At 46.7% G+C, this 12,552-nt stretch overlaps 1 protein-coding gene across 2 annotated transcripts in view; it reads right to left on the bottom strand.

The window, feature by feature from the left end:
• The window catches only part of ZNF17 (zinc finger protein 17), a 24,776-nt gene continuing 12,224 nt past the window's right edge, over positions 1 to 12,552 (bottom strand). The window contains exons 1-4 of one of the 2 annotated variants that reach the window (XM_054464535.2): positions 8,434 to 10,264; positions 8,294 to 8,334; positions 3,901 to 4,027; positions 1 to 2,290 (exon numbers count right to left, since the gene is read on the bottom strand). In XM_054464535.2, the coding sequence (XP_054320510.1) occupies positions 444 to 2,290; positions 3,901 to 4,027; positions 8,294 to 8,314 (1,995 nt within the window). In that variant the 5' untranslated portion in view covers positions 8,315 to 8,334; positions 8,434 to 10,264 and the 3' untranslated portion in view covers positions 1 to 443. Of the gene's footprint in view, positions 2,291 to 3,900; positions 4,028 to 8,293; positions 8,335 to 8,433; positions 10,265 to 10,520; positions 11,047 to 12,552 lie in introns of those variants that run through there. The other variant, XM_063658531.1, reaches the window with a different exon arrangement.

The raw sequence follows: 12,552 nt of genomic DNA, 5'->3' as shown, positions 1-12,552 counted from the left end.
TGACTGTAACAGAATTTTATTCAGCCTTTAAAAAGGATGGAAATTCTAATGGATTAGAACATGAAACCTTAAAAATATAACGTTAAGCAAAATAAGCCACAAAATAAACCACAAGAAGACCAAAACTTAAGTTTTCTTATATGAGGTACCCAGACTAGTAAAATTCATACAGAGTGGTTCTTGTCAAGAGGCTGGATGGAGTGAGGAATAAGGTTTTAAAAGGTATAGACTTAGTTTCATAAGTTGAAAAGACTTCTAGATATTCATTGCACAATGTGAATGACTTAACAGTACTGAACTATACACTTTAACATGGTTAAGATGTTAGATTTTATGTTATCTGTATTCTACAAGAATACTTTTTTAAAAAAGTAGGTCCCAGTGCTAAATCAGAGTAGATTTCTGTGTGAAGTCTTTCCCCATCTGCTTTATATACACATTCTTTATCTGGTGTGAACTTTCTGGTGCTGAATGAGATGAGAATTTTGGTTAAAGACTCTCCCACATTCACTGCACTGATAAGGTCTCTCTCCAGTGTGAATTCTCCGATGTTTAATGAGGCTAGAGTTGTATCTAAAGACTTTCCCACATTGACTGCACTCATAAGGCTTTTCTCCAGTATGAACTCTCTCATGACTAATAAGTGTGGCGCTGTCCATAAAAAATTTCCCACATTTGCTGCATTTGTAAGTTCTTTCCCTAGTGTGAACTTTTTGGTGCCGAATGAGGTGGGAATTTTGGCTAAAAACTCTCCCACACTCAGTGCACTCAAAAGACCTTTCTCCAAAGTGATTTCTCCGATGTCTAATATGATTTGAGTTGTGCCTAAAGAATTTCCCACATTCACTACACTCATAAGGCCTTTCACCAGTGTGAATTCTCTGATGTGTATCAAGTGTGGAGCGACATCTAAAGGATTTTCCACAAATGCTGCATTCAAAAGGTCTTTCTCCAGTGTGAACTCTCTGATGACTCTTCAGTGTACAGCTGTCTACAAAGAATTTGCCACATTCACTGCATTCATAAGGCCTCTCTCCAGAGTGAACTCTCTGATGTCTATTCAGTGTGAAGCAATACCTAAAGAATTTCCCACATTTGCTGCATTCATAAGGCTTTTCTCCAGTGTGAACTCTCTGATGAATAATGAGTGTGGAAGTGTCCATAAAGAACTTTCCACATTCACTACACTCATAAGGCTTTTCTCCAGTGTGAACTTTCTGATGTCTGATAAGTGTGGAACGGTATCTAAAGAATTTCCCACATTCGTTGCATTCATAAGGTTTTTCTCCAGTATGAACTCTCTGGTGAATAATGAGTGTGCAGCTGTCCATAAAGAATTTCCCACATTCACAGCAATAAAAAGGCCTTTCTCCAGTGTGAACTTTCTGATGTCTAATGAGTGCTGAACTGTACATAAAGTATTTCCCACATTCATTGCATCCATAAGGCCGTTCTCCAGTATGAATTTTCTGGTGACCAACAAGGTGAGCCTGTGTAAGGAAGGCCTTCCCACATTCACTACACACATAAGGCCTTGGCCTGGTGTGAATCCTCTGGTGCTGAAGTAGGTGAGACTTTCTAAGGAAAGCTTTCCCACATTCACTGCACTCATAAGGCCTTTCTCCAGTGTGAATTTTCTGGTGTTGAACAACATTATATTTGAGGCTGAAGGCTTTTCCACATTCACTACACTTATAAGGCCTTTCTCCAGTATGATTTCGCTGATGTTTAATAAGGTCGGAGTTGTACCTAAACAATTTGCCACATTCACTGCACTCATAAGGCCTTTCCTCTGTGTGGATTTTCTGGTGCTCAAACAGTGTATGTTGGTGGCAAAAGTCTTTCCCACATTGGCTGCAGCTGTAATCATTCCGTCCACTTTGAAAGGCCTCCACACCATGAGTGTCCCTGTGTGGCTTCCACCCCCTGTGAAGAGCCTGTTGTTGAAGATCTGAATCACCAGTAAAATCCTTGCCACCCTGCATGCATGTGAGGTTCCTCTTCGCCAGGTGAACACTGTCATTCACAAACAAAGGCCTCCCTTCATCACTTCTGGTGAGCTTCTCTCTAAGATGCTCCTTTTGGTGCAGGTAAAGCTTGGCTGTACGCTTGGGGTGTGTTCCGTCATGCTCAGCCAGGTGTAGAATGTCCTTCAGAAGTGAGCTACATGTCTCACAGGGCTGGGCCTTCTGGGTGGACAAAGCTGGCTTTAGAGTTTTGACCTGTGACACTCCTACAGAAACACATTGCTTGGAAGGTGCCTCCTCATCCTTGGCTCCATGCCAACAACCTAAAACAGAAATGCTTGTGAAGTGCATGTTCACTTTGGAGGGAAGAGGCAGCCCCATAACAAATGTCTGACAGACCAACTCACAAATAAGACCATGGGATTGGTGACAGGCAAGGGACACTAAAGCCAGTGAGAGGAAAGCCTACTGGGCAGAACCGGGCCTGACAGAAACTCATAACGAAAGAGTCCTGATGATGGGGAACAACATAGGGAGTGGTACAGTGCAGAGCACAGAAGTGGAGTCCCCAAGTTACTCCTCAGTAAATGGCTTTCAACAGGCCATAGCTGCTGGTGAACAATGCGTAGAAGACTGTGTCCAGACCCAGAGAGATCTGATGTAACAGTAGAGCTGGTGTTCAGGGACTACTGAAGTATATACATCCAGACCTCACAACACCTTAAGTATAGGTCATATGTTGAGGGCACTACAAAGGGAACAGTAAAAGGGATCAGGTGGCTGGGTGCGGTGGCTCATACCTATAATCCCAGAACTTTGGGAGGCCAAGGCAGGCGATCAGCTGAGGTCGGGGGTTGGAGACCAGCCTGACCAACATGGAGAAACACCATCTCTACTAAAAATACAAAATTAGCCAGGTGCAGTGGTGCACACCTGTAATCCCAGCTATTTGGGATGCTGAGGCAGGAGAATCGCTTGAACCCGGGAGGCGGAGGTTGCACTGAGTCAAGATCGTGCACACCATTGCACTCCAGCCTGGGCTACAAGAGCAAAACTCCATCTCAAAAAAAAAAAAAAAAAAAAAAAAAACAGGAACAGGTGAGAGGTGGAGGCCACAGAGGTAGGGTCAGTTGTGGGAGCCAGGAGATGAAAGTCAAAACAGAAATCACAATAGGGAAGAAAAGAGAGAGATGTGGTGTGGCCACTGGCAGGGGCATCAAACTGGATTGATTCCCAGTGTGATGTGAACCCAGCCCTGTCATCACACCCCTTCCAAGCTCCCACAAACCAGGGCCAAGTCCTTTTGAGCATCTCTTGCCTTCAATGGAGTAATGTCCACTCTGTCAGGCACCCAGGGACCTCTACCTTGCTCAAGGTGAGCAACTATCTAGGTGTGGCATTAGCCAAGCTAGGGGAAAGACAGGGAAAGGGAGGGTGTCGACAGCATGTACACAGAGCAATAAACCCAGGACATGATGCATTCTAAAGTTACCAGAATTTCTAGTGGAAAGTCCTGCAGAAATAAGCCCACAGTCCTCACAAGCAGTGACGAGGTAGGTCCCTGAAATTCCTGACACAGGGTATCCCTATGTCGGCAAGAAGAATGGAGAAAGCCTTGCACAGTGGAAAGTGTCATGCATTTGGACAGAGTAAACTAACCAGGGACAGGCAAGGTCATTAGGATATTCTTGAGAAACCTGAGGACTGCTGACTTTTGAACTTTATCTTATAAGGCTTCAGAGTGACAAGAACTAAGCTTCTTAAGGAAAACTGATACAGATCACAGAGCCCAGCTGTGGCTGCCACAACACAGATGCCAGGAAACCAGGAGAGGATGCAGCATCCATGACCTGCTGTGAGACAGAGTTGCCAAGGAAAAAAGTGAAAAAACATTGCCCAGCACAAGACACTGACGTAGGTGTCAGGGCCTTACCTACTGATGACAAAAGTGCAAAGTTCTCCAGCATCACATCGCTGTGCAGGTGTCTCTGAACGTGATTAAGAATTCCCCACTCCTCCTGGGAGAAATGTATGGCCACGTCCTCAAAAACCATACAATCCTGCCAAAATTATGACAATTTAGTCTGTGAGCAACATTTTTTTTTCTTTTTTTTTTTTTTTGAGATGGAGTCTCGCTCTGTCGCCAGGCTGGAGTGCAGTTGTGTGATCTCGGCTCACTGCAAGCTCCGCCTCCCGGGTTCAAGCAATTCTCCTGCCTCAGCCTCTTGAGTAGCTGGGATTACAGGCACATGCCGCCATGCCTGGCTAATTTTTGTATTTTTAGTAGAGACGGGGTTTCACCATGTTGTTCAGGCTGGTCTAGAACTCCTGACCTCGTGAACTGCCTGCCTTGGCCTCCCAAAGTGCTGGGATTACAGGCATGAGCCACCACGCCCGGCCCACGAGCAACTTCTTATTCTGTTTCCTTAGATCTGTATTTATCTATTTGAAATCTAAGAATTAGAGGACCAAAATAACAACCAGCATTTTAACATTTCTCTTATAATCCAGATCCCATAGTCTGAACTGCCTCCTATCTAACAATCACACATGATTCTTTCTCCTGCCCTAAATCAATACAAGGCTTGTACCACAAAAGGAGGGATAGTCCCTATACCTCAAGGCTGCCAAAATCATGCAAACTACCCAGCCTTAAGCTCTTCACTCTCCCCTGCATGCCTTTCAAGCCAAAACCCCAATAAAGCCACTGATGTATGCTCTGCCTTCAACTGTGCATCTGCCACCTGACCAAATCCGCTATTTCCTCTGTGGCTTTATGCGGTGTGGCATTTCCTGTACTCAGGAAATGAAAGGAATAAAAATCATTTCATCCAGGTATGATTTCTCACCAATCGAAAAAAAAAAATTTTTCAATGTCATTGGCTTTTCTGTAATCACTCACTCTTGTTCATAGATTGAAATCCTGTGGGTACAATCACTGATACACTTCCCACTCCAGGACCTTCGGTGCTCCTCACCACACCCACACACATCCACCCCCTGCTAGCCTCCACCCACTTCTGAAGGAGGAAGAGACACTAGGTCTTCATGGCAACTGTACCTGCTCTCCCCTCATTGCCACTGATCACTGACTCCAGTATAAAACAAAGATGGGTGGGGGGAGAGACTGAAAAGCGCCATCAAAACCTGGCACATGGCCGGGCATGGTGGCTCATGCCTGTAATCCCAGCACTTTGGGAGGCTGAGGCAGGTGGATCACAAGGTCAGGAGTTCAAGACCAGCCTGGCCAAGATGGTAAAACCCCATCTCTACTAAAAATACAAAAATTAGCCGGGCATGGTGGCTGGCACCTGTAATCCCAGCTACTCGGGAGGCTGAGGCAGAGTATTGCTTGAACCTGGGAGGCAGAGGTTGCAGTGAGCCGAGATCGCGCCACTGAACTCCATCCTGGGCAACAGAGCTAGACTCCGTCTCAAAAAAACAAAACAAAACAAAAAAAACACATGGCACATGGGGGCCTACCTTTCTTTTGTCACTCAATTTCCCTAGAGTCACCCAGATCTTGCCTCTCAGATAACCAAACTTGGACTCACCCTCCTCCCTTAAGTGCCCAGTGCCAGAGATGGAACCATCTACTCATGCTTCTCCACTCAGGCTTTGGATGGCACCTCCCTCCAACACCTCCACTCTTGGCAACACTAACAACCACCACAGCCCAACTGGGAGTATTTCCATGGCGTACTACCATGCCACTCTGCACATGAAATCCTGCAGTGCATGACAAATGCAACCAGAATCCTATTTGCCCCTAGAATAACCAGAATGCAATGTTTAGGAAACATTGCTTTGAAGGTCTTCCAACCCAATCCTGTTTCTTGCTTTGACCTCAGCTTTCCAAACCCACATATTCTTGCACACCTCCTTTGAGTTCCAGATCTTGGCTGTCTCCTCCTTCTACATGTATATGCTGTCCCATAAGCAGTCACGACCTTCTCTATCTCCCAACTCTAATCCAAAGCCCAAATACACTGACCTCCCCAACACTATCCCCACCCCAGGACTAGCAATGATTCTAGCTGATCCCATCTTCTGCCAAAATAGTCTCAGAGTTCGCATGAAACTACCCAGGTACAACCAAGACTTGCCACAAAACCCTACTGAGTCCGTAACAGGGTACTAAGCCCCTCCCAGACCTCACTACCATCTCACCTCTTTGGTGGAGATGCCTCACCATCCAACTTATGTGCACCTCCCCCTCAAAAGCCTTTCTTATTTTCCAAAGGCCGTCCCCAACATAAACACACAAATACACACACATGTATCCTCAGTCCATCCACTCCCTCATCTGTCTTTGTGATGCCCAGCAACCCCATCCAGGTGCCCAATAGAAAGATCCAGTCCTCAGCCTCTTCCTTCCCCTTCCTTCTCCCTAACAGCATTGCCTCCAGAATCTAAAGATGTCTAGTCCTAAATCTGACCCACAGATTTACCATGGTGTACACACCGGCTATCATGTAGTAGATGTCTCCATCCTGAACACCTCCAATGAACTCCATCCCTGTGTGTTCAGCTGCCAGTCTGGCACCTCTACTCGAGTCTCTGGAACATTTTTGACTTAGCCCAAACCTGGTTCTTCATATGCTCTATTAAACTCCCCCTACTACAAAATTTACCACATCTTAGTTGCTGGAACATCCAACCTTCTCAACAAGGCCAAAACAATGGGGCCATTCCTGACTCCCTCTTGCATCCTACCTCCCGAGCTTCCTCTCTCTGTACATCAAAAAATGTGAGCAGCTCTAGATCAAAACCTACAGAAGCCACCCACCCCTCCCACCTCCACAGCCGCCACTCGTGTCCAGCCACTACCAACCTCCACTGGACTGTGGCAGGAATTATCACCCAGGTATCCTTGGTTCTTCCCTAACCCTCACTCTGTCCTCCATTCTGCAGGGAGAGGAAGCCTCTTAGAATCTAGGTCAAATCTGGCTGGGTGCAGTGGCTCAGGCCTGTAATTCCAGCACTTTGGGAGGCCGAGGCGGGCAGATCATGAGGTCAGGAGATCGAGACCATCCTTGCTAACACGGTGAAACCCTGTCTCTACTAAAAAATACAAAAAAAAGTTAGCTGGGCGTGATGGCAGGTGCCTGTAATCCCAGCTACTCGGGAGGCTGAGGCAGGAGAATGGCGTGAATCCAGGAGGCGGAGCTTGCAGTGAGCCAAGTTCACGCCACTGCATTCCAGCCTGGGCGACAGAGCGAGACTCCGTCTCAAAAAGAAAAAAAAAAAAGAATCTAGGTCAAATCACCTCTTTTTTCTTTCTCAAACCTTCCCTAGCTACTACCCCCCTCAGACTAAAGACCTAGAACCGCTGGGCACAGTGGCTCACACCTGTAATCGCAGCACTTTGGGAGGCTGAGGCAGGCAGATCGCTTGAGGCCAGGAGTTCAAGACCAGCCTGGCCAACATGGTGAAATCCTGTCTCTACTAAAAATACAAAAATTAGCTGGGTGTATTGGATCATGCCTGTAATCCCAGCTACTTGGAAGGCTGAGGCAGGACAATTGCTTGAACCTGGGAGGCAGAGGTTGCAATGATCCGAGATCACATCGATGCACTCCCGCCTGGGCGATAGAGCGAGACTCTGTCTGGAAAAAAAAAAAAAAAAAAACAAGGTGTGGTGGCTCAAGCCTGTAATCCCAGCACTTTGGGAGGGCCGAGGCAGGTGAATCACCAGGTCAAGAGATTGAAACCATCCTGGCCAACATGGTGAAATCCTATCTCTACTAAAAATACAAAAATTAGCCAGGCGTGGTGGCGAGCACCTGCAATCCCAGCTACTCAGGAGGCTGAGGCAGGAGAATCGTTTGAACCCGGGAGGCGGAGGTTGTAGTGAGCCGAGATCGCATCACTGCACTCCAGCCTGGCGACAGAGCTAGATTCTGTCTCAAAAACAAAACAAAACAAAAACAAAAACCTAGACAACCTCAGGCTGCCATTCCATGCCTGATCCCTGCATGCCCCGACCTCCTGCCCTGCTGCTGTGCTCCTTATCCTTGCCAACTAGAACATTAAGCTACAGTTCTCTAAGCATCCCACCTAAGTCTCACCACCAAGCATTTGAACATTCTGGATCCTGCGTCTGAGATGCCCTGCCAAATCTCAAACCATCAGTTGTGAGAACTAGAACCACTCTATGTAACCAGGGACTGAGTTTGGAACCCAGGTCTGGTGGAACTACAGGCTCTCCTTGGACCCAAGGGAGACAGAAGAAAAGGTGAACAGTCTCAGGATAACACCATTCCCTATATCAGCATGCTGAAACCATCTGGGATAGGTGAAAGCTGGAAACACTCTCCACTCACCTGTCCAGCATCCATAAGCATTGCTGCCACTGCTATGAACCCTGTGGGAAGAGGCAGGCCATGAGGATTAAGACAGCATTGCAACATCCTACAGGCTGACTGTACGACCACCTCTGGCCCTGCAACTACAGCAAAGTTACCTGAGGCTACACAGTAAGTCCTCAGGGTTCAGTGTCTTGACGAGGACTGAACTTCCTTAAGTTTTGGTGCCCTTATGTGTAAAATAGAGATTAAAAGGATTGCCAACTAATAGGGCTTATATTGGCATAAAACATAAGTAGTACACACTATGTACCAGCAATCTCTTTCTACTGGATTAAATATTTTGTACACGTTTTTGGTGCAAATGACATGGAAGGGTTTTGAAATTTCGGGTATTTTTCCTACTTCTTACAGTGTTAAGGAAATGTGATACATAAAACTTTCCATTGCAAACAAATAGAAAAATTAACATTCAGCCGGGCACGGTGGCTCACACCTCTAATCCCAGCACTTTGGGAGGCCGAGGTGGGCGGATCACGAGGTTCAGAGATCAAGACCATCCTGGCCAACCATGGTGAAACACTGTCTCTATCAAAAATACAAAAATTAGATGGGCATGGTGGCGCATGCCTGTAATCCCAGCTACTCGGGAGGCTGAGGTAGGAGAATCGCTTGAACCCGGGAGGCAGAGGTTGCAGTGAGCCGAGACTGCGCCACTGCACTCCAGCCTGGCGACACAGCGAGACTCCGTCTCAAAAAAAAAAAAAAAAGAAAAAAGAAGAATTAACATTCAACAATTATTAAGTGAATAAATTTAACTATTGGTTACATTCATTTCTAACTGCCGACCTATGTGTACATATTTAGAAGGATACTGGTTCATTAGTGGTTAAATAAATGTTTCATAAATTCGGCCGGGCGCGGTGGCTCATGCCTGTAATCCCAGAACTTTGGGAGGCTGAGGCGGGCAGATCATGAGGTCAGGAGATAGAGAACACACTGGCTAACACGGTGAAACCCTGTCTCTACTAAAAATACAAACAATTAGCCGGGCGTGGTGGCGAACACCTGTAGTCCCAGCTACTCGGGAGGCTGAGGCAGGAGAATTGCTTGAACCCGGGAGGCAGAGCTTGCAGTGAGCCGAGATCGCACCACTGCACTCCAACCTGGACGATGGAGCGAGACTCTGTCTCAGAAAAAAAAATGTTGTATACATTCATAAATAAATAAGTTGTAGGGAGGGGATAAGCAAGCAGGTCAGTTACTGGTCCCATCAGCAACCAGGCCTGCCTGCTACAAATTCAGTTGCTGGAAGCTTGCTGGAGGCCCTTGACTAGATGTGAGAAAGCCCTACCCCCGTCTGGACCCAATTTCCCCACTAGTCTGGATGACCTTCCTATTGTTCCAGAGTGGGCCTGGGGGGCTGCTGGGTCTGCAGGTGCAGAAATCTAAACCACCTCACACCTCAGTCTCCAGCCTAGGCCAATTCCTTAACCCATTCAGAACTCCGTTTTTGCAGATATGAGCCAGAATCCTTCCTATGACAGGTCTGCGCCTTTCTAAAGAGAGCGTCAGGCTTATGGACCCACCCCATGATCTGCCCTCCAAAACTCAGCCCTCCAAAATGCAACTCGTAATCCTCTCTGAAACCTGCTCCCTAAGCTGACTTCTCCAACTCCATTCTTTCAGATTTTCAGGCCAAAACAAAATCCATGGACTAGACCCTTCACTACACTCACTGCTATATTTGATGCAGCAGGAAATCCTGTCAACTTTCTCTCTGAGATCCATCCAGAATCTCATCACACTTCCCCTCTACTGCAACCCCTCTGGCCCATCCCTACCATAACTCAAGGGATCTCCTCAGCGGTCCCCTTGTCCTGGTTTAACACCCTGTTTTTCCCAACTTTAAACGTCTACCTCTGGGCATAACCCTTCCTGCACAGCCTTCTACGGCTTTCAGTGGCTCCGCTGCCCTCCCAGACGAGACTCCGCCTCACCCTCAGCTCCGTGGAGACAAAGACGCTCCGGCTCCCCAGTGCCGCCGGCTCTGCAGCGCCTCTAAGCCTCGCACGTGCAGGTCCCTGACAGGAGCTTCCCCGCCTCACAGCACCGCGGACACCGGTACCCCACACAAGAATGCCCCTCTCTTCGGGACACAGGGGCCTGACCTACAGGGCCCCTCCTCAGGGCTTCGGCACTCGGAGGAGGGGTCGGACGGGGCGCCCTGGGACGCGGCAACCACCTCAGTCAGGTTCATCGGCGCAGCCTCCGCCAGCACAGCCAGGGAAGAGCGGGGCGGGAGCGGCGGTGACCTGGACGCTGACAGAGGCACCAACGCCTGCAACCGATTCAGCCGAGCCTCACTCTAGCCTCTGTACAACGGGGAAACCTTTTCTCGCGTTTTTCCGCTCTTTAACCTCAGTCTCGACTCAGCCTGAAGGTGAACAGATCCCAACGCAGCCATATTGACAACCCTAGAGGGCGTTGCAGGAAGTCCCGCCCACACGCATTGCGAACCCACGTAGCCGCCCCTCCACTAGGCCTTCATTGGCTACACTCGCTGCTTGTGTCCGCCGCTGTGTCTTTTGGGTAATGTAGTTCCCACGCCGCTGCCTGCCCCGCCTCTGAACTTAAGTAACTCGCATTCAGGATGAAAGCCAGGAGGATCCTCCAGAGGCGTTGAGAAATGCAGTTGCAGGGCTCCAAGGACGTGGAGGCGCTTCACTGGCTTTTAAACGGCAAGCATCCAGATTTTCCCTGAAGGCAGTCTAGAACAAGTCAGAGAAATGTTTCAGAGACCTGCCCTTTCAGATTCTGTAAAGCACAGCAAGTTCCCAAAGGACGAACATCCGAAGGAACGTGGCCAACCATAAAGAACTGGTCTTCCACGCATAGCGGTCAGCTCTTTTGTGCTTGCCAAATACACACAGAACGAAGCTCTGGAGACTGTTTTATGATCTTCAATGTGCTCTGCTGGGCACATTGAAAAGACCCAGACATGGCATGATGGGGAGTTTGAGGAGGAATATCTTTCCTTTCTGAATAATCAGGTATTGTCTTTCAGCCTACCCAGCAACACTTTATTCACATGATACTTATTACTTTATATCTGAGATATTTTCCACTTATTTTAAGAAACTGAAACCTAACTGAAAAGGAAAAGCGACTTATCTACCATTATCTGCCAGAGTAGTAATAGTGTGGCCTTCCACCAGTCAAAGCCCTTGTGCAAAGAAAGCATCTTACCCCTGAGATAAAGGTTTGGGAATGCATGATCTCATCTCATTACTGGAAAGTGGTTTATCATTTCGCCTGAAATTGTATCAACAGTGTCTGCACAGGGAGTTGAAATTGTCTCTGAATAACACTTGTGAAATGGCTATTACTGAAACTATTACTGATGATTATTTAGATATCCAAAGAAAGTGGCAAAAATAGTTATAGAGAAACATATTTGTGATAGGAGGAAAAAAGCTAAGGTTGTCCTGGAACCTTGGACACACTCAAGTTTGGTGTCCAAAATCGGATTCTTTTTCAAACTTGAAAACATTGTGCATTAACAGCTTGAAGGGAGAGGTAAAGACTATACATTAAAAGAGTTACCAGAAAAGTAAAACTGAACAGGGAAACTGTGCTGTCGTATTTATTACTCTAACATGTTTGATGGACATTCATTAGATGCCAGGTACAATACTAAGTGCATGGGACACATCAGGAATAGGGTTGCTAGCTGTCTGTGATCCTATAAGACATGTAAGACATATTTAATGAATTAGTCCTCAGTCCTGTATTGACCTTGTCAGGTCACTTTAAATGTCCTGTATTCAGCTTTTTACACTAAATTACAAAACCTCAGAAGTTAGAGCTATTTTTCTACCACTATAATTGTAAATTAAATCACTTAGCAGCTATGTTAGCTGAAAATCATACCCCCACAAATAAAGATATGGACATAGTCTTGTGATCTCTCCTGCAGAATTGGTGAGGGAAAAATAAAATGGAGCACTGAGATATTCAGTAAAGGAGAAGACAGTTTTTTGGCCAAAGTGTTGAAACTTGGTTTATCAAATTACAAAAAGAAGGAAGGAAGGAGAGAGAAAGAAGGAAAGGAAAGGAAAAGAAAAGAAAAACCACCCAACTGAAGGTCTGGAAGAGTTAAAGCTGTTCAGGAGTGCCAGCTACATGGAAGCTAAGACAGGAGGATTACTTGAGTTCATAAGTTCAAAACCAGTTTGGGCAATATAGTGAGATCCCCGTCTCTGAAAAAATTGAAA

The sequence above is a fragment of the Pongo pygmaeus genome, chromosome 20 (genome assembly GCF_028885625.2).
Source record: "Pongo pygmaeus isolate AG05252 chromosome 20, NHGRI_mPonPyg2-v2.0_pri, whole genome shotgun sequence".
Taxonomy (NCBI): domain Eukaryota; kingdom Metazoa; phylum Chordata; class Mammalia; order Primates; family Hominidae; genus Pongo; species Pongo pygmaeus.
Note: the sequence above shows the minus strand (reverse complement) of the source record. Positions and strands in the feature narration are given on the sequence as shown.